Raw genomic sequence first — 26,246 nt, forward strand, 5'->3', positions numbered from 1 at the left:
CCCACTGCTAGCAGAATTCTATCATTTAGTACTGTCTTCTCTCCTCTTGCATTTTTTTTTTTTTACAAGATCCTATTTATTTATTTGAGAGAGAGACAGAGATAGCTATAGAGAAGCAAGAGAGAGCACAAGTGGGAAGGAGAGGGAGAAGTAGGCTCCCTGCTCTGCAGGGAAGAAGAGGGGGCTTGATGACAGGACCCTGGGATCATGATTTAAGCCAAAGGCAGATGCTTAACCAACTGAGCCACCCAGGTACTCCGTCTTCTTCCATTTTCTTATGCTTCTGTTTCACTCGTGTATAGCAAGTCTAGGGATGCATTTTTAGCAAAACTGTACAACTACTTTAAATCCCTCATTGCCTATACTGCTGCTAAATATATTCACTATCATGAATTTATCAGGAATTCATCTTAATAGTATGAGAAAAGTGTAAAAAAAATTCTTAGTGATCATTAAAATAATATAAATTTTCTGCCAATTCTATACATAATATATGCTGTTATATTTATATGAAACTGTCCTTTTAGCTGTATCAGACTATATCCAGAAAAACAGAAAATTGTATGATTATAACTGATGAAAAACCACAACTGAAATTTTATTGGTTCAGATATACTACTATGTTGAGATAGATTAATATTTTAACTTTTCCTTACCATTAGCAAACCAAACCGGCTTTCAACTAAAATAGGATTAGTTTCTTCATTAGGAAAAACAGACCTATGAAGACTACTTCACTAGAAAATGCTTTTAAAAGACTGGAATTAAAGTGGAGAAAGATTAAAAAACAGTGAAAACACTGAAAGTATATCATGTAACCCAGTTACTAATGTTTCTAACTTCAAGAATATACAATTATGGTTACCCTTTTTTTAAAGCACTCATTTCCTTCTATTCTTCAAAATTACAATAATATATATAATTTTTTAAAAAACCACATGGGGTGCCTAGGTGGTTCAGTCGTTGGGCGTCTGCCTTTGGCTCACTCAGGTCATGATCCTGGGGTCCCAGGATCAAGCCCCACATTGTGCTTCCTGCTCTGCGGGAAACCTGCTCCTCCCTCTCCCATTCCCCCTGCTTGTGTTCCCTGTCTCTTCCTCTGTCAAATAAATTTAAAAATCCTTTAAAAATAAGTAAATAAATAAATAAATACCACACACTATCATCCAAAAAAATAACGGGTTTCATTTTTTTTCTTTTTAAAAAATTTTTATTTATTTATTTGAGAGAGAGACAGAGCATGAGCAGGGGGGAAGAGAGAGAAGAGGGTGAAGCAGACTCCCTGCTGAGCAGGGAGCCCAATGATGCACGGCTTGATCCCAAGCACCAACTGAGCCACCCAGGTGCCCCTCATTTATTTTTCTGTTTATACATACACATATAGCTTTCTACGACCCTACATGTTCAGTTTTGTATTCTGCTTATTTCACCTTACTTCATGCTTTTAAGTAGTTCCAGTACTGTCATTATGTCTTCTATCGGATAAAATGCGTTATTTCCTTTTATATTTTACCATGATTTAAAATCTAAGTATCTTAAGGAAAATGCTTATCAAATTCACCATTAATTTTTCTTAAAAAATATTTTTTCAATTATAAAACTATTGTGGAAAATTTGGAAATTACATAAAAATATAAAAAATCACCACTCATCAGTACACTACACAAAGACAACTAACATTAATATCCTGAAATGCTTACAAAACCAAAAGGCAACTAACAGAATGGGAGAAGATATTTGCAAATAACATATCAGATAAAGGGCTAGTATCCAAAATCTATAAAGAACTTGTCACACTCAACACCCAAAGAACAAATAATCCAATCAAGAAATGGGCAGAAGAATGAACAGACATTTTCTCCCAAGAAGACATACAAATGGCCAACAGACACATGAAAAAGTGCTCAACATCACTCGGCATCAAGGGAAATATAAATCAAAACACAGTGAGATACCACCTCAAACCAGTCAGAATGGCTAAAATTAACAAGTCAGGAAACAAAAGATGTTGGTGAGGATGTGGAGAAAGGGGAACCCTCCTACCCTTTTGGTGGGAATGCAAGCTGCTGTAGTCACTCTGGAAAACAGTATGGAGGTTCCTCAAGAAGATGAAAATAGAGCTACCCTATGACCCAGCAATTGCACTACTGGGTCTTTACCCTAAAGATACAAATGTAGTAATACAAAGGGGTACATGCACCCCAATGTTTATAACAGTAATGTCCACAATACCTAAACTATGGACATCTAGAGTCTAGATGTCCAGCAACAGATGAATGGATAAAGAAGATGTGGTAGGGGCGCCTGGGTGGCTCAGTGGGTTAAGCCTCTGCCTTTGGCTCAGGTCATGATCTCAGGCTCCTGGGACTGAGCCCCACATCAGGCTCTCTGCTCAGTAGGAAGCCTGCTTCCCTTCCTCTCTGCCTACTTGTGATCTGTCAAATAAATAAAATCTTTACCAAAAAAAAGAAAGAGATGTGGTATACACACATACACACACATATACACATACAATGGATTATTATGCAGCCATCAAAAAGGGAACTCTTGCCATTTGCAAAGACATGGATAGAACTAGAGTGTATTATTATACTAACCCAAATAAGTCAATCAGAGAAAGATAATTACCGTATGATCTCACTGATACGTGGAATTTGGGAAACAAGGCAGAAGATCATGGGGGAAGAGAGGAAAAAATGAAAAGGGATAAAACCAGAGGGAAACAAACTGAGGGTTGCTGGAGTGGAGGAGGGTCGGAGGGATGTGGTGGCTGGGTGATGGACACTGGAGAGGGTATGTGCTATGGTAAGTGCTTTGAATTGTGTAAGACTGCTGAATCATAGACCTGTACGCCTGAAACAAATAGTACATTATATGTTAATAAAAAATTTAATAAAATTTAAGAAAAAAATTCTGAAATGCTTTACTTTCTTTTTTCCTTTGATTTTATCTATATATATAGCACCAAACTTAATCATACTTTTACTATGGAAGGGTAGACCAGTTCTAAGTTTTTGCTATCATAAACAAAGATTTTTGAATACCCATAAATCATAACACAAATTTCTGATAATTTCTTCAAGAGAGAATTTTAGAAGGGAAAATACAGGCAGTTTGTCTTTGATACAAAATGCAAGCTTTTAAATGTTTCTAACTTCAAGAATATACAATTATGGATATCTTTTTTAAACATTCACCTCCTTCTATTCTTCAAAATTACAATAATAATATGTATAATTTTTTTCAAAAGTAAAATGACCACATGCTGTCATCCAAAAAATAACAGGTTTCATTTATTCTTTTTTTTTTTTTTTTTAGGGTTAACTTGACTTTTAAAGTTGACACTAATTTGCAAAACTGCTTTCCAAAAAGGGGCATCAATTTATACTAATACAAGTGTGAGCACCCACTTCACCAAAACCTTGCCATTACCATTTTTTAATAGATTTTTATTTATTTAACAGAGAGATACAGAGAGCACAAGTAGAGCAGCAGGCAGAAGGAGAGGGAGAAGCAGGCTTTCCTGCTTATTGGCAGGATATATGCTCCCTGCATACTGGTCAGGGAGCCCAATACGGGGCTCGATCCCAGGACCCTGGGATCATGACCTGAGCCAAAGGCAGACACTTAACGGACTGAGCCACCCAGGCACCCCACCCATTACAGTTTTCTTTCTTTCTTTCTTTTTTTAAGGTTCTACTTATTTATTTGACAGAGAGAGAGAGAGAGAACAAGTAGGCAGAGAGAGAGGGGGAAGCAGGCTCCCCACGGAGCAGACAGCCCGATGCCGGATGGATCCCTGGACCCTGAGATCATGACCCTGAGATCATGACCTGAGCCAAAGGGATGACTGAGCCACCCAGGCACCCCATTACATTTTCTAGAAGTATTTGCTAATATAGAAAAAAACAGCAGCTTACTGTTGTCCCAATTTACATTTCTTACTTATACTATGATGAAATATCTTTAGTGTGTATCAGATATTTCTCTTTCTTCTGTATATGTCTATAAATGTGTTTTCCTCATTTTTCTGAAGTATTAGTGTTTTTTTATAAATGCTTTACATCTTATGAAAATGAATGCTTAACCTATGAAAGGACTATACCATGGCTTCTGAGAGACTCAAAGTACAAGTTATTGTTATCATTCACTACTTTCTGACATTTTTGATACATTTATGAAAAACTAAGTTAATAAACATTTGCTATCTAGCTTAACTTAATACCTCTTTTAACTTAATACTTCTGTGAAGAGATCAAAGAGTTCCGTATCTTCATCCAACCTGAAAATTGTTGCTTTTGGATAAAGACACAAACTGCAACAACTTTCAGGTTGTATTGATCATACTTCTTCATGGCATTATGAATTACTGTGCAAAACAGGATCCTACAAGAACACTGTCTAGAAATAATTATTTCAATTGCCAAGATTAAAAGGAAAAGTCACTGTGCTCTGCAAAATGAGCAAGTATTTAGTAGTAAGAAAAAACTAAAAGGAAGTTTCTTGTTTAACCTGTCAGGCAACACCTATTTTAGTCACTGACCATCCTGTAACATTTGCGAAATACTACTGGTTATCACAAGTGCTTTTGAGAACTGTTTGGACCAAGGGTCAGCAAGTTATAGCCAAATCCAGCCACCTCTCCTTTTGTAAATGAAGTTTTATTAGAATATGTTAATTAGTCATGATCATTCATTTACATATTGTCTAATGGCTGCTTTCACACAAGAGCAAAGTTCAATTGTTGGCCTGGCAAAGCCCAAACACCTACTGCCTGGCTCTTTACAATACAGACAACTAAAATATCCAAGTAAATAATTTTACTTGTAGTACTTGTATCAGCATAGATATCCAGATCCTAACTTATGGAGCTCATACGCTAGTAGAGTGACAAGACTTGTATGCAAAGAACTTACATCACAAGGTATAAGAAGCTAAATGCTAAGAAAAGGAGAGTAAGAGAAAATGGGTAAGATTGCTTCCACTGGTGGGGCACCTGGGTGGCTCAAGTCATTAAGCGTCTGCCTTCAGCTCAGGTCATGATCCCAGGGTCCTGGGATCGAGCCCCGCACTGGGGTGCCTACTCAGCGAGGCGCTTGCTTCTCCCTCTCTCACTCCCCCTGCTTGTGTTCCCTCTCTCTCTCTGTCAAATAAGTAAATAAAATCATTAAAAAAAAAAAAAAAGATTGCTTCCACTGGGGAAAATGAAGGAAGCACTTTTGCAATGGGTTTTGAAGGACAGAAAGACTTCTAGTGTGATGAAAAGCAGAGTTGCAAAAAAACTACACTCTGCACAGAGAAGCACAGTTAGGGAACAAATGCTAATAAGCATTTTGAAGCCAAAGCTAGTGAAGGATTTCAATGTCAGGACTAGCAGTTTAGATTTTAAATATAATTAGGCTCAAAAGCAAGATAGTTACAAGTGAATAGAACTGTGCTTTAAAAGGATCAATCTGTCCATACTATTTCAAATTAATTTAAGGAGACAGGTGATAAGGAAACTAGTTACAAAGCTATTAAAATAATGTAAGTGAGGAAGATGGTGGCAATGACACTGGAAGAGGATACACTTGAAAAAATGGAATAAACACATTACTATCACAGCAGAACCACTCAAACACTTATGATCAGACAATACCATCTGGAAACAATATTAATCTCTTACTCATACACAGTAAAAACTCCCATCTCCTCTGCCTCTGAACAAACTAATTATTCCTAATTAGTTCTGATAATTTTCAAAAGAGGAACCACTTAAATACCACTTTCCCACGTTTAAACTAACTCTGAATATAAGCACATATTAAAATTGAAGTCATTTGCTAGGACCCCATCTGCTGGACCTCTGGAAGGAAAGTCTGATCTTAAATTTGGATTCTTAAATGCTTCTGAATTGCTGTAAATAACAAGGGATTTGCTTTGCAGCAGCTCTTCTCCAGGTATATAATGCCCTCTTTTGGAAGAAAACCATAAAATATCTTTCTCTATATTTTCCAAAGCACTTTAACTTTATTGTTGTTTAAATTGTTAAATTTTAGATAAGAATTCTGGTATTCAGATCTCAAATATTTAAATATACTTAACTAAGAAATTTACTTCTCAATGCTGGAATTCATCAGACTCATCTGTTTATTGATAAGATGTTATAAAGAGGGGGAGCCTGGGTGGCTCAGTGGGTTAAAGCCTCTGCTTTCAGCTCAGGTCACGATTCCAGGGTCCTGGGTTCAAGCACCGTATGGGGCTCTCTGCTCAGCAGAGGGCCTGCTTCCCCTCCTCTCTCTCTGCCTGCTTCTCTGCCTACTTGTGATCTCTGTCAAATAAATAAACAAAATCTTAAAAAAAAAAAAAAAAGATGTTAAAATGAAAAACTTTTATATTTGTTCACTAAGAACAAAGCTGCAGCTTTCTTATCAGTTGGCTTCTGGCTGAGCTCTACCAATGGAAAACAAAGATGATATACTGGAAGGTGGGAGAAATGGAAAAAACCAAGTATTCCTCTCTGCCTTTTTCTCTACCTAAGACATTAATCTCCATAGTGGCTTCAGCTCCTTCTGGAAGACTCTAGTTCCCAGGTAACCCTAGCCCTTGGCTTCCAGGACCTATATCCTACCTGTATCCTTCCCTTTATCATTACTTGCTCTTACTGCTGCTGATCTCTGGGATGCTTCACCATCCTCTTTTTGGTTTCTTAAGTCTTTTATTACTTAGGTACCCAATTATCTGCAAGAAATCCCCCTAGGAAAAAGAAGGGAAGAAGGAAGGGAAGGTGGGATAGACGGAGAAAAGAAGAGCAAACTGGCCTAGCCCTAGCTTTTCTGGTTCTAGTATACCCACTGCCCACCAGCCTCATTTCGCAATGCAAAAGGAAGAGCAACAATGTGCGTAAAAACTTTCTAGACCGCTTGTGTACACCCATCCTTCTCAAATATTTTGCTTTGTATTACATGGTATGCCAGGATGTGAAACTACAGAATAGGCATGTCCATGACTGATGACTTAAAAAACAAAAACAAAAACACACACATATATATATATATATATATATATATATATATATATATATATTTTTTTTTTTTTTTTTTAAACAATGACAAGGGTGCAGTCAATTCAATGGAGAACAGTCTTCCACAAATGATGCTGGGACAACTGGATACCCTATGCAAATAATAAAGTAGAACCCCTACCTCACACCCTATACAAAAATTAACTCAAAATGGATCACAGACCTAAATTTAAGAAGTAGAACTACAATACAGGCATAAATCTTTGTGACACAGGATTAAAGAGTGATTTCTTAGGTAAGACACCAAAGCGTAGAAACCTATTAAAAAAACTAAATTGGACTTTCTCAAAACTGAACTTTTGTGCTTTAAAGGATACTACCAAGAAAGTGGAAAGACAACCCACAGAACAGGACAAAATATTAATAAACTGTATCTAATAAGGGACTTGTAACTAGAATATATAAAGAAATTTTACAACTCGTAAAAGCACAAATACTCCAATTTTAAAATAGGTAAATGATATGAACAGACATTTCTCCAAACATGATAAATAAATGACCAGTATCACTGGCCATCGGGGAAATGCAAATCAAAATCATAATGTGATAGCTGTTTGGGGCATAATGTAGGGAAGTAGACTGCATCTGGAGCCAGTTTCTTCAACAGAAGGAAAGCAATAAACAAATACGTTCAATTACCTACCTATGCCTTATAAAATAATAAAAACTGAAAGAGAAGCTATCTTTCTACCAGAACAAAGGAAGAACAAGATTAACGGACTTAAAAGTCTTTAGAAATACAGAAAATGACTCAAGTATTAGATAAGCATATACATGGGGTTGTTTCTGTATAAGCTGTGGATTTCACAGGAAAACACTGTTCTGGCTGCTACAATAAAAAATACTCAGATATTATTGTGGTACTACCAATGGTACTTTCAAGAACTACCATAATTATACCTGAGCAATTACATTTAGCAGACAATTAATAACCACAAAAGTAGTCTTAGAAGAAACTACTTCGCAAATAAAAATTTCTAGGCAATTGGTGACATCTTAATAGCTCATTTTCAGGGATCTTTACACTAACAATTTGTCACATCAGTATTAGCTGTCTAAAACAACTTTGTATGACTGCTTAGAAATAACTGAAATTCACCACTTTAAAAAAATCTTAGATTATCCATGTACCACTCATGAAGAAAAAAAAAAATCAGTGAGAAGTCTTTCTTTAAATATTCCCTTTGAGAATTCTGTAAATTATTTGATTATTCTGTAAATACCTAAGGCAAGAAAAAAGACATCAAATTCACAAGTTCAATTTAAAAAATTATATTTCTAACAATGCAATAGAAAAACATATGTTCCCTTACCTCCTCATCATCATCAGAATCATTTCCAAACACTGATGGTTTTTGCAAAACAGGGTGCAACTGCTGTGCTTTCTTTGGCAAAATAAGCCCATACCTGCATTTTTTTTTTTTTGAAATAGAAATTACACCATTATACTTAAATGTTAAAAAATAATACATCCACTACCTCTTCCAGATGAAGCTACCAAGTCAAAACATGTCAAATAGCTTATGAACACATAAGATTTTTTCTGCTTTTCTCAAAATTCTAATGTCCATTAAGATTTTCTAAGTATTGCTTTTAAGCAATTATTTGCAGGTAAAGACCAAATTCAAATACCATATTAATCAAAGAGAATTAATTGATGACTTCAGAAATGTTGTAGACGGTGAAGTAACAGTAATGCTTCAGAAAGAACACGTTAGTGGAAAGCTCAGTTTATGCCCACTAAAAATTAGAAAACACTCTAAATTATCCACGTTATCAAACAAAGTATCTAGTCTTGTTTTGTTTTTCCCTACTGGATACTTAACATAGTTTTAAATAAGTTATTGGATAATGTCACCCACGAGAAATTTTTAAAAGATTAACTGAGAAACCCAAGTAGCCATGGACAGATGCCCATTACACTCTATCGCACTCATGAGCATCTCAGAGAACCATGCCATCAGATCCAACTCATTTAGCTTCTCACGTTTTGGCTTTAAAATGCCGAGATCACGGGAAGTAAGGATTATACATCAAAGGTAAAACTTCCAAGAACACACAATATTTGTCTCTCTTGCGGCAATGTATACCCCAATTCCCTATATGCCTACCCTTTTCTGAGGCTTCTCTGCACAACATTCCTAAAACAAGAAGGGAGGGCGGGAATCAGGACTTGAGCAGCCAAGGAGAACAAGGCCCTCTAAGGAAGCCAGGAATGGTCTCTCTTCTCATTGCCCATGAAAGCATCCAACCAGGGAGAAACTCAAGCGCGGGGTAGGAAGCAAGACTGAGGGGCCTCAGACCGAGCTTTTGGAAAATAGAAAAGTCTCGCTCTCTGCCCCTCAGCCTAACTTCCTTTATTTCCTCACAAGTTTCTCCCTCAAACTTCGGGCTTCCAGCCTGGAAAATGTGTGGGGGAGGGGAATATGTTCCTCAGGATCTCTCGCTTCTCCCCGTCTCTATCACTGACGGCACAAGCCCCTTCACTTCCAGCGCACTTTTTCTCCTCGGCCAGACAAGATCGCCGTGATTTTCCATTCCCAGCCTGACCCTAACTCCCGGATCACTCACTGCCTGCCCGGAATCGCCATCTTGCTCTCGTCTCCGCTGAACGTGGCCGACGCCGACGTCACGGAGACGCAGACGCCGACGTCGTCACGTAAACTCTCGCGCGGATTTGGGAGGTCTGGACTACTTGGACCCGCAGAAAGTTCGGCTTTCGAGTTGCTTCCGCACCGTAGGGGACCCAGTCCTACGGTCTTCGTCTTTGTTTGGAAACCAACTGGCTGTCTCGAAATTAATGCGAGGAAAGGAATGACAATTCTAGGCTAGTAGCTCCCGAACTGTGGAGCGTCACCCGGGAATTCGTTAGAAATGTAAATTCTCTGGCCCTTTCCCAGACCTACTGCATCAGATGCATCCCCATCCGGGATGGGGCCCAGCAATCTGAATTTTAACGAACCCTCCAGGGAACTGTGATAATCAAGTTTGAAAAAAACACTGCCCTAAGGCTATCGATTTTTTTTTTTCCCCGCCGAGGTATTCAGTGTGAGTATACCTGGCTCAGGGTAACTTCGCAGAAGATAAAAACCTATACGTGAATACTGGGCATATGCTCATTGGACGAAATGATTTATAACATGGTGGTAATGCTGGGTATAGAAATCAAAATCATATAGGATCTATGTACATTTTTAAATCCAGTCACACTCCGTCTGTTCATTCACTAGCACTTGGCCCATTCCAAACTAGTCTTACAGCAGCCAAAGGTATCTTTTCAATTACTGACAGAAGGATGTTAAAATCTCTAACTATAATTGTAGATCTACTTCTCCTTTTAATTCTCTTGTGTTTTGAAGTTCTGTTATTAGATATATAAACATTTAGGATTGTTAGGTCTTCTTGCATTGATCTCTATATCGTTAAGAAATGACTCTCTTATTTCTCTCAACGTACTTTATCTGATATTTATACAGTCAGCTTTGTTAGCATAGTACATCTTTTTCCATTCTTTTACTTTTAACTTATTTTAATCAATTTGTGTCTTTATATTCAAAGTGGATCTCATGTTGATAGTATATATTTGGGTATTGCTTTTTTTGTCTAATAGGATGATTTCTTTTATTAGGGTGTTTAGAACATTTTCCTTAAAGCGATCGGAGTATGGTTGCAGTTTTTCTATTTCCCCATTTGTTCTTTGTTCTCTAACCCTCCCTGCTTTTTTTTTTTGCCATCTTTTGGATTAATCAAGGAATTTTTATGATTTAGCTTAAGATTTTTATGATGCAACCTCTTTGTTGGCTTATTGGCCATACTTATTTTTTTAGGTGTTGCTTTGGAGTTTCTCATATACATCTTTAATTTATCTCAGTCTGTCTTCAATGATGACTATACTTCTCTATGTATAATTTAAAAAACCTTACAAAAGTATTTTCCTCTTATACTTTGTGTTACTGTTTTCACACATTTTATTGCTACCTGTGTTATAAACATATAAATTATTTTTGCTTTAAGCAATTATCTTTCAAAAACATTTTTAAAATAAAAAAATATTATGTTTAGCCACATATTTACCATTTATGTGTAGGTGGGATTTCTTCATAGCATAGCCATTCTTTTTTTCCTTTTTTTTTTTTTAATTGGGTAGGGTCTGGTGGAGGGAAAGCGAGAGACTCTTAAGTAGGCTACACAACCCAGTGAAGTGAAGCCCATTATGGTTTCAGTTACAGCCTGAGATCATGACCTGAGCCAATATCAAGAGTCAGATGCTTAAACTGACTGGGCCCCCCACGTAACCCCCCCAGGCATTCTTTCTCAAACAGCTTTGTTGGGATATGGTTCGTAATACATTCAGGGAGTTGTGCTACCATCACCACAATCAATTTTAGAATACTTTTAATGCCCAAGAAAGAAAGCATGTATCTATCAGTCAGTCATTTTACCCTATACCCTTTGACCCTAGGTAACCAGTAATCTACTTCTGTCTCTTTGGAATTGTAGTCCTAATCCGTTTTTGCTCCATGTACCTTGAAACTCTGTTATTAGATGTATAAATACTTAAGATTGTTATGACTTCTTAATTAATGGAGACCTATATTTCATTATGAAATGACCTTCTTTATCATGGTAATGTTCTTTGCTCTGAAATCTACTTTGGTTGCTATTATTCTGGTCACTCTGCCACTCTTTTGACATTAACTACTGGGAAAATCAAAAGATGTTCAGAAAAGGAAAATAGTTGTAATTTACTACATGGCTAAGCCCTAAATAGCATACATAATCACAATAATGCAAACGCTGAAGATCAACATATTCTAATTTAAATTACAATGTAATATATTGGAAAGAATGGAGGAATGGGAAATGTTTATGTGTTTGTGTGTGTGTGTGGACACACATACTGGGGAAGAAGCTAAATCTTTGTAATGCAAACTGGGAGGCTAATAAATATTGCTTAAGTCAGGAAAAAAGAAGTGTAGCCACACTGTATGTTATTTCACACTGTGGAGGTACATGTCAAAACAAAAGCCAAAATAGAGGTTGGGAAACATTTTTATAATTTTATTTATTTATTTTTATTTTTTATTTTTTTTAGGTTTTATTTATTTATTTGACAGACAGAGATCACTAGTAGGCAGAGAGGCAGACAGAGAGAGAGGAGGAAGCAGGCTCCCTGCTGAGCAGAGAGTCCGATGAGGGTCTCTATCCCAGGACCCTGAGATCATGACCTTAGCCAAAGGCAGAGGCTTAACTCACTGAGCCACCCAGGCACCCCAGAGGTTGGGAAACTTTTTATGCCAAGGGTCAGATAGTAAATATTTTGGTTTTGTGGGTCTTAGGGTCTTAGTACCTGTGGCAGGTATTCAGTTATGCCCTTGTAGTGCGAAGGCAGTCATAAACAATTGGGCATGGCCTTTCTTTCCCTCCACCATAACTTTCCCTTTCCCCTCCCTTCCTTCCTCCCTCCCTCTCTTCCTTCCTTCCTTCCTTCTTATCTAGCTATCTATTAAATAAACTCTACACTACATGTGGGGCTTGAACTCAGGACTCTTGTTCTCAGGGTCCACTGACTGAGCTAGCCAGGCCCCTCTGGGCATGGCTTTTCTAATAAAACTTTATTGTAATAGGCAACTGGCCGGATTTAGCCTGTGGGCTGTGTATTAATTCCTGAGCTAAAGGAATTGAAAATAGTCGACTCAGAAATAAGAAAAATAGGGGTGAAGAGGGATTGAGAAATGCTCTGGTCTTAAAAGGTATAATAGGATGACTCTTCAAACTATAAGTATATGTTATTTTGCTTAAAATAAAAAAGAATCAATAAAGGGTAAAAATAAAGCCCCCCTGCCAAGACTGTCTGCCTCTTGCTTAAAGAGACTGAATGCAGAATTAGTTACACAAAATTACCCAGCTCAATATGCTATATATAATGTGAGCTTTTGAATTGCTGTATTGAATCCTGTACTCTCCCCTGGCCTTTGGGATGTTGCAGTGAAGCAATTGTGAGATTTTTCCCAAAGGTAGAACACTGATTTCTCAGATGCAGTGTTTCAGAGAGTTCAAGTTCTTCAAACACTTGGCAGAGTTTGCAGCAATGGTGGTACCTGCAGCAGTGAATCAGAGACACAGAGAAGCCTCCTAACGTTTTGAACCCAAGTTTGGGAACTTTAATTTAAGGTGCTGTAAGGACAGAAGCAGGGTAAAGCCAATAAGAGATGGTGTCATCACTACCATACTCCTGACTGTTACACAACAGAGAATTCTGACTATCTTAGACTTTCAGAAATAAGACCTCAAGAATAAAACAGTTGACTAGAATTGGATCCAGGGTAACTGCAGGGTCCTTAGCATCCAAGATAATGGATGTTCCATTTAATCTTTTGACATTAATGTTACTTATGTTACTTCCTTACTCTTTCAGTCTCTGCTTTTTGTGCCCTCTCCGCCTTTTTGTGCATTCTTGTCCCAAACCAAACTACCCATTCTCTAAACTTGTTCTCTACCAACAATTTCTGCTAATTTTTACTGTCTGGAAGGCAGTTTGCTTTAATTGTTTAGGGCCTGGTGTGACACTTTTTGGCCTCTCTAAATACTTACCCCCTTCTAACCACTGCTCCTATTACTATCAAGGGTTTAGTTACTTTCAATATTAGACCATTTCACAAATTGGTTTCCCTTTGACCAGGGGTCAACCCTAATTCAAAAAGCTGTGGCTGGAGAGTCAGGGCCACAGAGAACAAGATATGGCCACCAAGAGGTGCCTTACTAGTTGTGGTCTATGGGCAAGACAGTCTAAGCCCAGGCAGTAAACTGAGGGATGGTAAGATAGAGTTATTGAGTTAATGACTAGGAGACAGAACACACTCTGAGGATAATTACCATGTCTATGGACAAAGAAATAGGCAATATTTAATTTATTGATATTATCTTTTAAGAGAAGTCTTTATAATAAAATCATATAGGGGAGAGTAAGAACACAGAGTTAATGATGTAGAATGGGGTTAGGTGGGAGTAGCATTACCTAAACCTCACATGAAAAGAATGAAAATTCCCTAAATTACCTGCAAAGATCTTCGGAGTCAGTGGATTGGAGATGTCTATGGAAGTTAAGGGTAGCTGGTAGCTTAATCATACTTAGATTAATGGGGAATGGGAAGTCAATCACAAGAAACCACATACTGTATGATTCCATTTATATAAAATGTCTGGAATAAGCACACCCACAGAGAAAGGAAGATGAATAGTTTTCTAGGGCTTGAGTGGAGGAAAATGGAGAGTGACTACTAATGAGTATGGGGTTTCTTAAGGGGGTGATGAAAATGCTCTTAAATTGATTTTGTAATGGTTGCAAGTTCTGTGATTACACTAAAAACCATTGCACTGAACATGTTAAGTGGGGGCATTATATTTTATGTTAAGTTGTATTTCAATAAAGCTGTTAAAAGAGGCAACAGAAACTTTTCTAAGATTCCTGAAAGAATTTCTAAGATTCTAAGAATCTTAGAATTTCTAAGATTTCTAAGATTCCCAAAATTTCATTGTCCTGAAAGCTGATTGTTTTTCCTAGATCATAATTAAAAAGGAAAGCCATAATTAAAAAGGAAAATGGTCCAGACAGACAGTCTCTCCTTTGCTGTCCTGGCCGCTCCTCCCTTGCAGTCTATTTAATAAAGCTCTAGCTCCTTTGTTTTGCCTTGGGGGAATTCTTTCATTGCCTGCACCACGAGCCTCCACCCAATCTGGAAGCCCCACATTTTGTGGCCCAAATGGAGAACCTCTGCCGGGTTGAGAGTCTTCCCAGATTGTTTTGGAATTTCTTGGGACTTTCCCTCAGTGGACCAACTCTAATGCTCCTTGGGGGAACTGACAGCCTTGGTGGAAGGTTACTCCTTAGTGAGGCTCTGAAGCCCCCGGGGGAATTCACCAGCCTGTCCTTGCTGAAAGGGTGAGGGATTTCCCCTCTTGTCCTTGGGAAGGATCCTTCTCTCCCTCTCCTTTCTCTTTTTGGCTCTTCCGCAGTCAAACCCTAGTACTTCTCAGACAACTGAAGATCTCTGGCCAGGATGGCTCCCCAGTTTGGTCTAAAGGTCTGAGGGCAGAGAGGTCAAACTGCCTGTGCCTGTGAGGGTGAAGGACCCCTATCCTCTCCCCTCCCACTGCATCCCCCTGAAGTCTCTGTTCCTAATGTGCGTGCAGTAAAAACTTGTCTAGGGGAAATCTCTACACGTTTCGGACTGGGCTGGGACCCTTTCCTGATACTGGCTGACTCAGCTGCCTTGCTTCTTTTGCCCTCCACCCCCTTTTTCCTTTGTTCTCTTGGATCCAGCTGCCGTCCTGATCTATAGGCAAAATACGTTCCTATGCGCCTGAGTAAATCCAACAATTATATATACAAATGATGATTCCAGCCCATGCCGTCGGAGGGTCCCCTCCCTCTAAATCCCATGGACCTAGCCACCAGGGAATTTCACTCAAATCTCGTATCAGCACAGTATAATACCATGCTCTGGTCTATAACTGCATAGAAACCCTGATAGCCCCACAAGCTTAGGGAGGGTCAGCATGTCTCTCCCCGTCAAACGTGAAGCTGCTACTGAAGATGAGTCTTCTGCTCAAATGCCAAAGACTTGTCATCACTGATCTGTCGGGGGGGAATGTCGATGCTGCTTGTAGGCAACAGGCTTGAGCAATGGAAACCCAAGAAAGCCCAAAGGGCCCACACTGACCACTGGGCTGAATGCAAACAGGCTCATTAAGCCACTCACCTCAAGACAGCCATAAGCCCTAGCTGCCCAATGGGCTACTTAAACTGGACACAGTTACCAAAAAGGAAGACTCCATATATTCTCATTCTCATGCCCCCCACCAGTTTAGCCCCCACCACTATGTCCTGGTAGACAGTCTCTCCTTGCTTACTGCTCCATTATAGTGTATTCAATAAACTTCCATCCCCTTTAAATTAAAAAAAAAAAAAAAGAAAAAAAAAGAAGAAAATGGTCTGCATGTTTGACACCATACAGGGTCCTCGTTACCTATAAGCTATAGGAAAGAGCGCCAACAAAAAATCTAATCAAGTCTAACCTTCTGAAGTGTATATCACTATTTGTAATTCAATCTATTCAAATTATTCAAATCAGCCTATCCAATAAATATATTTAAATATAAATCTATATCTAAATTTTGTCAAGTATAAGTAACATCCTCTTCGCTAAAAAAGTAAGCTTCTGGTGACGCCTGGGTGGCTCAGTTGGTTAAGCAGCTGCCTTCGGCTCAGGTCATGATCCCAGGGTCCTGGGATCAAGTCCCACATTGGGCTCCTTGCTCAGCAGGGAGCCTGCTTCTCCCTCTGCCTCTGCCTGCCTCTCTGTCTGCCTGTGCTCGCTCGCTCTCTCTCCCTCTGTCTCTGACAAATAAATAAAATCTTAAAAAAAAAAAAGTAAGCTTCTGGTGTTATGGGATAGTATGTTACTTGAAAGATTATTAAATAAATCCAATTAGTCTTTCTTGTTGGTTGCTTAATTTTATTTTTTTTCAAAGATTTTATTTATTTATTTGACAGAGACACAGGGAGAGAGGCAACACAGCAGGGGGAGCAGGAGAGGGAGAAGCAGGCTTCCCGAAGAGCAGGGAGCCCAATGTGGGGCTCAATCCCAGGACCTTGAGCTGAAGGCAGACGCTTAACAACTGAGCCAGCCAGGCACCCCAGTTGCTTAATTTTAAAGTATTTTCCAAAAGACTGATAACATGGTCATTAGCCTGGCAAAGGTTGTCAAGTGTTAGTGACATATCTGAGGTGCTGGCAAAAATTAGGAAAGATGAATGCTAGGTCCCCCTGCTTCTTACTAGCTGTTTTGACCTAAGCAACTCACTCTTTGAGCCTATGTCCTAACTTATAGAGATAATGATATTAAACTGATATTAGACTCACTACCTTATAGGATCAAATGAACTGTGTGTGAAAATACTTCAAACAAGTTAAAATCCAGGCAAATGTATATCTGTTCTCAGTTAAGCTAGATGCCATTTAGTTTGCTTAATTCCCACGATAATGGTTAAAAAGGTAGCATTCTGCAAAAATGTTCTCTCCTCACAGCCTAAAATGCCATTTGTATGCACAGTGGACTTGCCAAGCTTGTTCTGAAGCCATCAGGATATGTGGCTATCAGTTTAATATCTTTAAGAACATTGTTCCTAGAAATGTCGTTGCAAATGCCCTGAAAAGCCCTCTTCCAAATATGAAATAGGCTTACAGGTTAAAACTGGGCATCCAGGAGATGAGGACTGGTAATAACACTGCCATCTTATCAGAAAAGGTTAAGAAGGGACCTCCAATCTCAAATTATAAGATGTTTGGAACACATCACATTTTGTCAACCAAATAAAGAAAATGAAGTTTAATTTCCCAAATTTTTATTAAAAAGAGACTCTCATCAGATATCTTATTGCAAAGATGAAATCTCACAAAAGAGCAGCAAACTTTGCTGTAATAATAAGTTTTAAATAAGTATAAATTCTTTTTGCAGTTCTTGAACTTGAGAGGTTTTTGTTATTAAAAAATAAAAAGAAAGGTGTTTTCTTTTTTCCATGAGTCATGGACATCTTCCTACAAGAATTTCTATTCATTGGAATAACTTGTCAAAATGAGTGGGGAGGAAGAGTCGGAGGTGGAGAGGGAAAAGTGGGGGCGCTCACTTAAGTCTCTGAAAAAATTAGAAAAACAATTCTCAGTTAATTTCTTAAAATCTTTATTATCTGGTAATAAATGTAAAAACTGCCATTTCCCCCTTAAATCCTGAATCTTTACTTTGTACCTTAAAAGAATGAAAATAACTCTACCCAATTAGCCACAATAGTGCCATGGCAGATGCAAAGTTAAAACTGAAAGGAAACTTTTAAGTATATTCCATAACATACATTTGGTTACGGCTACCTTGACTGGATATTTTTTAGATCAAATTTCTTCTTAGGTAGCATTTTCGTTTTAGAAAGTGCTGAGGTAACTGTCTAGGAGCAGAATATGTCTACGTGGCACTCCTTTCCAGTTGAAAATATTTTAGAGTTAACAAAACTGAACATGACAAAAATAGCCCAAGTACAGTACTAATTCATTAGCATTTCCCTGGCACGTTTCCCTTCGGCATCTTCGCATACACACAGGAGTCAGTCTTGGAGGGCAAGGGGGGAACAAGGGCACTACTTGGTTTTTTGTTTAGCTCCATGAGAGCTAAACAGATGTGTGTCCAGTGGTAGAAGTATTCGATGACAGTATTACCAAATTCCCATACTTCGATTCGAGAATGATCTGTACCAAGGGAAAAAAAAAAGTTAGTGTGGATAGTTTTGTACTTTTGTTATTAAAATATAAGTTTCAGTATAATGAGGAAAGTTTGTCAGATATGCTTTGAGTCAAAACCATAGCGGAATTTTGTTTATGCAATTATCAGAAAACAGATAAATGAATCTTGGTATATAGACCGTTGTGGATAAACCTCAAAAACATATTATCACAAAAAGTAAGTTGTAAAATAATGTGTTCTTGGGGGCACCTGGGTGGCTCAGTCAGTTAAGCGTCTGCCTCCGGCTTCATTCCTGATCCTGGGGTCCTGGGATCCAGCCCCACATGAGCTCCCTGCTCAGTGGGAAGTCTGCTTCTCCCTCTCCCTCTGCCCCTCTTCCCTGTACAATCTCTCTCTCTCAAATAAATAAACAAAATCTTTTTTTTAAATGTTCTTTTGGATACAATTAAAACACAATTTATTTATTTTTTTTAAAATATTATTTATTTATTTATTTGACAGGCAGAGATCACAAGGTGGCAGAGAGGCAGGCAGAGAGAGAGAGAGGGAAGCAGGCTCCCCGCTGAGCAGAGAACCCGATGTGGGACTCGATCCCAGGACCCTGAGATCATGACCTGAGCCGAAGGCAGCGGCTTAACCCACTGAGCCACCCAGGCGCCCACACAATTTAAAACCCTGTAAAATTATATTGTTTATGGATTCATAAACACGTAGTCAAAGCAAGAAATCATGCATAAAACTGATAAACATTAAATTCGTAATAGTGTTATCTCTAGAGAGGAAGAAAGGAGAATGAGATCAAGGAGAGGTAGAAAGTCTCAATCGTGTCTGTAATGTTTTATTTCTTTAAAAGTGTCTGACTCATACATAATATTAAGATTAAATATAGCATATGGCTCTGTAACCTATACAAGTTTCTAACTTTTTTCTTCTTCTTTTTTTAAGTAAACTTTACACCCGACACGGGGCTCAGACTCACAACTCTGAGGTCAAGAGTTGTGTGGTCTTTGGGCTGAGCCAGCCAGTGCCCCTCTAACTTCTATGTTTAAAATATTTCCTAATCAAAATATATTTTAGGATATGTAGTAACTGCACAACATGATGTTTCATTTGTTAAACTGTAAACTATTAAACTACCAGATATAAAAGTTACTTTTCTCCAGGAGTCAATCACTAATATTCAGACAGAATGACTCAAATAAAAAGAGACTATGCTTTAAAAGTTGAATAGATCTGGGTTCCAGTCGTGGCTCTATACCAACTAGTTCTGTGACTTTGAGCCGTCCACTTAATTGCTGGTCATCTTCCATAAAACAGGGATGATACCTCAGAACTGTTACAAGTATTAATGAGAAAACATATGCAACAATCTGTTACAGAGTAGTTGCTAAAAAATATTAATTACCTTCCTTCTTTCCAGTGACTCTCATCCTCAGCTTGACGTTTTATTCATTTTTGTTACTCCTATTGTCTGCCACAGTGCCTAACTCAATAATGTTTGCTAATTTGAGTTGCATAAGCCATTAAATGATACTTATACTTGAATAAGTGTTTTTAAATATCATCTTCTATCCAATGGCTCATTAACAACAATGACAATTATGTCCCTCCTGGGTATCTGTTAGGATGACAGAACATGTTTTATTTCCCTGTATTCTATCCTTTCTCTCTACGAAGGAACAAGATTCCCTGAATTAGATGTACCCTTTCTAGGGGCGCCTGCGTGGCTCAGTGGATTAAAGCCTCTGCCTTTGGCTCAGGTCATGATCTCAGGGCCCTGGGATCGAGCCCTGGGATCGAGCCCTGGGATCGAGCCTCACATCGAGCCCCACATCGAGCCCCGCATTGGGCTCTCTGCTCAGCAGGGAGCCTGCTTCCCTTCCTCTCTCTCTGCCTACTTGTGATCTCTGTCTGTCAAATAAATAAATAAAATCATTATATATAAAAAAAAAGATGTACCTTTTCTATTGTTTTGAAGTTTTGACCATGACAAAAGGTACAATATGAGACATGTAAGGCACATAAAAGGCGGGAAATATTCATGTCTCCATTTTTATTTGAGGGTGACTTTAAAACATAGGGGTCCAGGGGCACCTGGGTGGCTCAGTGGGTTAAAGCCTCTGCCTTTGGCTCAGGTCATGATCCCAGGGTCCTGGGATCGAGCCCCGCATCGGGCTCTCTGCTCAGCAGGGAGCCTGCTTCTTCCTCTCTGCCTGCCTCTCTGCCTACTTGTGATCTCTGTCAAATAATAAATAAAATCTTAAAAAAAAAAACCATAGGGGTCCAATTTTCAAAAATTCTTTTAACACTCACAGATACACCATCTTTCCTCTAAATTGTAATTGTTCAAAAAATGCTGAGACAAGAAATTACAGAAAAATTAAGTTAGGTTTTTCAAATGTTAGAAGTCTTTCCAGATAATAGCTCAATATCATAAATGACAATTATGAATAAAAACAAAAACAGTTGCTGGTCATGAAAGCACATTAAAAATACCTGATCCATCTCAAGGTATGGGCAATACTAGACCAATGAACACAAATACTTAAAATACTGAGGTGCATTTGTTATAATTGATCCCTTTTTGTACTAATTAACTTCCTAGAACCTTTACAAAGTAATGCTATGGGGCTGCAAAAATTACTTTGATGATCTTAATGTTCCAATGTCATGAATCTAAAGTTTATCCCAGGTTTCATTCCTAAAATCAATCTTAACTCATTTTCTGAGCTATCAGCTCTGCTGCACCCATCAGTTTTTATTCTGCCCTTCCCAAATCCCCATTAAGAGCCGTGTTCCACAGATGCCTGTCACAGCGTTCTTATCTGAACATCCAAATGAAACAGACCCCTATCTGCAGCCATTATTAAGCTAGTCAGCCATCTCCACGGTGATTCCAGGACATGAGGATGGGGAGGGAGGCCTCTCCCTTTCACAAGCCCCTTTTGCTTATTTCCTGTCTTTTTGTTACCGGGGACAGAAGCTCTGGACCTCTCTGGGCTGTGGTTCCTGTTTGCCCGCGTTTTCCAATGAGAGATTGATGTGTTAACAACTGGCTGTAACGATTTCTCTAATGAAGCCTCCTTGGCTCTGGAGGGGGTTTCCATTGACAACGGTTGAGCGCTACTGCCCTCTTGTGGTGGAGACACGCCAGCTTGTGCAGCTTGGCCGGCGACAGAATGCACGGACGTGATAACTCATTCAAGCAGATACACTACTTTTGTTTCTTTCCTAACCATAAGAAACTCTACATATATTTTTTGCGTTGCCTTGGTGAAGGTTGTAGTAGATTACTTGAAGACATCTCAGCTAAAAGAATGGCTGGGTCAACCTTTGAATCTGTTCATGAACCTATCAACTCAGAAACATTTGATGGTATTTTTGTAGGTTTTAGTTTAATCAAACTTACACAAGGAATTGATTTTGCTGAAGACATCGGGATGTTCTAGGGTAGTTCTAATTCAAACTCCCTGTATGGATCACTGCTTTCACACTAGATGAGTTAAATGCTTTGGGGGAATTACAATTAGAAAAATGGGTGAAGCAAAAATAATGATGTATTTAAGCACCGAGTTCCAAAGTTAAAGTGTAACTGCTCCTTTCAACTAGTAACCCAAGAACAGCAGTTTTCTTGAATGTTCCTCTCCTTATCATCAGTTCTTAGTTTTCGTTCCTTTCTTTCTATTGTTTTATATACCCTATGCCACCTCTTAACATTACTGCCATGTGCAATGAGCTAAATGTCCAGGCCACATTGTCTACTTAAAAGGGCATGTGTGTGCATATTTCAGTTTTTATGTGGGTCAGAAAACTCATATTTGACATGGTAGTCGGGCACTTAATATGTCATTGTTCATTTAACATGGTCTGATATGCTGCTTCCAGCTTATCAGGAAGGACTCACCGGTAAGAGGGGAGGTAAAAATACACGTTTTCTTGAATTATCTGAAGTTGGGTAGAATTTTGTTCTACGTGGAACACTGAGTTCTTACGGGTGTATTAGTTTAAAAATTTCTGTATGGTACATCATATTGTATTGGCTTGTTTTCATGATACAGCTATAAATCGAATGTGGGGAATTGAAATCAATGCAATTTACAAACATTCATAGTTTAATGCAGTGGCCCCTGAACTCTTTGGACTATGTGCCTCCATCAGTAACAAAGTTTGAGCATGAGCCCCGATATATGTTTGTTTATGTTATTTATCTTAAAATATTTAAAAACAAAACATAGAAGTTAGCCAATGGTGGGATAAAATAATACAAATAAAAGTTCCATGATATTTTTCTTACACCCAAATGTACAGGTATCAGTTATTTGCTCCTTCTGTTTTCTCCTTTTTGTCTGGAGCTTTGTGGAGAAAGCTTACAGAGGTCTCTGTAGTCAGTAAACATTCTCATGCTTTCCCCGTTTTCACTCTGGTATTCTCCATCTCGACCATGTCTAATGTCCCCCAGCCCAGAGACCTACTGTGTTACCCTCCCTGAGAAACAAATTTTTAGTGTTGGAGAGAGGAAGTTGTCCAGTGGTGTGTTGTAGAGATGAGATGCAGAGACCAAAACACTAAAACAGAAAGAAAGGACAAACGACAGGGAAAAGAAAACTTCCAGAAAGAATTATCATTAATGCCCTCAGAGGGAGAAGATATTGCATTTATGAAACATGAACAAAATGTTGTGCAGAGGAAATATTTAGAGAACCAAGGCTCTTAGACCTTAAAACATGCAGAAACAAGAATTCAATAAGACTAGAAGATCAGCTTGACAGAATGTCTTGGCAAGTGAAACAAAGGGACAAAAAGATGGAAAATCGGAGAGAAAATATAGGGAGTTGAGAGACTTCATCTAGGAGAGCCAATGTCTGAATAATAGGAGTTCCAAAGAAGGAACACAGAAAAGGGAGGGCAGGGTCACCACCAACTTCTGGGTCACCTTTATGTAAATGAGAAAAAGACACCTAGCATGGATGAATGCACTCTGTGAGCCCGGCTTGGTAAACAGAAAAAGGTGTGGAAAGAAAAGGATGCCCCTCCTCTAAGCAGACATAGTCTTTTTTTTTTTTTTTAAGCAGACATAGTCTTAAGCTAAGGCACACATTTGAGGAAATGGAATCCTGGTTAGATTTCAGCCCCCAGCCACCTCCTCAGCAGGGCACACCGCATATCAAAGCATAGCCTTATGAAATTTCAGTCTTGTGGGGGAAGGGGAGTGATTCTCCAGCTTCTAGAAAGAAACAAAACAAAACAAAAACAAAGAGGTCACATGCACAGTGTCAGGTTTCAGAAAGGCTTTAGACATCTCAAAGACAATCTTGGATGTTTCCAAGTTTCTTCAGACAATGTAGCTACTTCCTCCAGAAGTTAAACAGAGAGTTTTCATATGACTCAGCAATTCCACTCCTCCTCATACACCCAAGAGAACTAAAAGCACACACTCCCACAAAACAAATGCTTACAGCAGCATTTTATACACAATAGCTAGGAAGTAGGAACCACCCATATGTCCAACAACTGATAAGTGGATGAATAAAATTTGCTATAACCATATAATGGGATATTACTCAGCCATAGAAAAGGAATAAAGTACTGATACATAGACCAAAGATGAACCCTGAAACATAATGCTAAGCAAAAGAATCCAGATATAAAAGACAACCTATTGTATGACTCCATTTATATGCAATGACTAGCTAAAAAAGGCAAATCTTAGAGACAGAAAGTAGACTAGTGGTTTCTAGGGGCTGCGATAGAGAGGGGCCAGGGACAGTAACTGCTAATGGGTGCTGGGTTTCTTTTTTTTGGAGTAATGAAAATATTCTAAAATTAGATAGTGGTGATAGTTGCAAAGCCTTGTGAATATACTAATAATTACTGAGTGGTACACTATATATTGGTGAATTTTGTGCTCTGTGAATTATAATCTCCATTTCTCAAGAAAGAAAAGGAGGCACTGTCTTTAAGATTATGTTCCCTGGCAAACTACAAATCAAATATGAGGGCTGAATAAAAACATTTTCAGACATGAAAGGGCTCAAAAAATTTACCATTCACCCACGCTTTCACTACTGGGGATCTGCTACCTCTGAACAAGACAAAGTAAACTCCTATGATAGCAACAGAATGAATTTCAGGAAGGCAGCCGAGTAGCAGATTTGGGGTGGAGGAAGATCCTAGATAGAAAGAGAATTATGATCTCTAGAATGGATGTCTTGAAGAAAGAAAGAAAAAAAAGGAACTAAAAAAGTTATCTGATAAAACTTTTCCCCAAATTTCCCTTTTGGGAAGTTAGATGGAAAGACAAGTGGATGGGGTAGGAATTATCAAGAAATACCAAGACAATTCAGCAATTATATATATGTACATATATATATATACACACACACACACATATCTATATGCTAATTATTTAATTCAGGAAAAACAAAAAGTGAAAAAGGAGCATCCAAATATGTTATGGTGTTTAGCTATAGATATTATTTGCATAGGCAAAAATCATATCAACACTGCATTTTGATTTAACCTCAAATGGTAATATAATTACTTGGGAAGATAGGGTAAGAGAATGGTAGTACAACAGAACTAAATTTTCATATGTAATAAGAGGAAGTCAATTGACAAGGTTGAAATTGATGAATGAAAAGATAGCAATATTGTATAATATTAGAAATAAAGAAATGTGCCAGTGTCCGAAGAAACAGTCAAAAGTAGGCTGGCGGGGCAGGCACCTGGGTGGCTCAGTCGTTAAGCGTCTGCCTTCAGCTCAGGTCATGATCCTAGGGTCCTGGGATTGAGTCCCACATTGGGCTCCCAGCACGGGAAGCCTGCTTCTCCCTCTCCCACTCCCTGTGCTTGTGTTTCCTCTCTATCTCTTTGTCAAATAAATAAATAAAATCTTAAAAAAGTGCATCTGGGTGGTTCAGTGGGTTAAGCCTCTGCCTTTGGCTCAGGTCATGATCTCAGGGTCCTGGGATCGAGCCCCACATTGGGCTCTCTGCTGGGCAAGGAGCCTGCTTCCTCCTCTCTCTCTGCCTACCTCTCTGTCTACTTGTGATCTCTGTCTCTGTTAAATACATAAATAAAATCTTAAAAAAAAAAAAAGGGTCAGAAAGAATTGCCTCTGGTGAGGGGAATTGGGGACAGTGAGAAAAGAGAAGAGGGATGAGCTAGTTGTTGGAAGGCTTTTAGTTCTTTTTGACTTTTTTAAAATACCTTAATAAAAATATAATTTTTCTAATCCTTCATGATAAAAGATTACTTAATATTCACTAAAATGAAAAAATGTGTCAAGGAAATCTTGCAAATTATATCTGCCTTAAATAGAAAAGTGTTCTCATTAAACTGATTTTTAGCAGGATTTATCAGATATTAAAGCATTAGTGATGGTAGCTAGACAAATAAAACCAGGTTGTTTCTCTAAATTTGATGACTATTGTTGGAAAACTTTAAAATTTAAAATCAAAAGGAATGGTAAGGAGCAGAAAGATCATTCATTATTTGATTTTTTTTCTCCTTTCTTCTTTCCCCCTCGAGGACTTGGACTGGAGATGGAAGGGGTCTGCATGCATAGGAAATGGTCAAGCATCAAAGCCCCAAGTCTTTACTGAACCACAAGATAGTTTCCCACACAGTGTGTGAATGAATACTTGTCCAATATCTTCACTAATAGGGCCCTTTAAGAGCCCCCTCCCCCCGACAAAAGGAATCTATTCTGAAACTGAATGAGATGTTTCCTCCTCTAGAGCCTGACATCTGGGAGCATTTTATAAAAGGCACACTCCAGGCTCTCTGTTAAACTCAGGTCTACTGTGATTGCAGCTTTCTTCCTACAGGTAGGAAAACAACAAAGCCCAGCAGGAATCACCATCCAAGAAACTAGGTCTAAGAAGGTA

At 38.5% G+C, this 26,246-nt stretch overlaps 2 protein-coding genes across 6 annotated transcripts in view; both read right to left on the reverse strand.

The window, feature by feature from the left end:
- NSRP1 (nuclear speckle splicing regulatory protein 1) overlaps positions 1-9,715 on the reverse strand; it is a 58,060-nt gene extending 48,345 nt beyond the window's left edge. The window contains exons 1-3 of one of the 3 annotated variants that reach the window (XM_032320733.1): positions 9,635-9,676; positions 9,175-9,204; positions 8,377-8,470 (exon numbers count right to left, since the gene is read on the reverse strand). In XM_032320733.1, the coding sequence (XP_032176624.1) occupies positions 8,377-8,470; positions 9,175-9,204; positions 9,635-9,654 (144 nt within the window). In that variant the 5' untranslated portion in view covers positions 9,655-9,676. Of the gene's footprint in view, positions 1-8,376; positions 8,471-9,174; positions 9,205-9,634 lie in introns of all 3 variants that reach the window. The other 2 variants (XM_032320734.1, XM_032320735.1) reach the window with 2 other exon arrangements.
- Positions 9,716-17,474: 7,759 nt separating this feature from the next.
- The window catches only part of EFCAB5 (EF-hand calcium binding domain 5), a 165,147-nt gene continuing 156,375 nt past the window's right edge, over positions 17,475-26,246 (reverse strand). For 2 of the 3 annotated variants that reach the window (XM_032320090.1, XM_032320089.1), the window contains one exon: positions 17,475-18,362. In XM_032320090.1, the coding sequence (XP_032175981.1) occupies positions 18,169-18,362 (194 nt within the window). In that variant the 3' untranslated portion in view covers positions 17,475-18,168. Of the gene's footprint in view, positions 18,363-21,766; positions 21,867-26,246 lie in introns of all 3 variants that reach the window. The other variant, XM_032320091.1, reaches the window with a different exon arrangement.

The sequence above is a fragment of the Mustela erminea genome, chromosome 18 (assembly GCF_009829155.1).
Source record: "Mustela erminea isolate mMusErm1 chromosome 18, mMusErm1.Pri, whole genome shotgun sequence".
Lineage (NCBI taxonomy): Eukaryota > Metazoa > Chordata > Mammalia > Carnivora > Mustelidae > Mustela > Mustela erminea.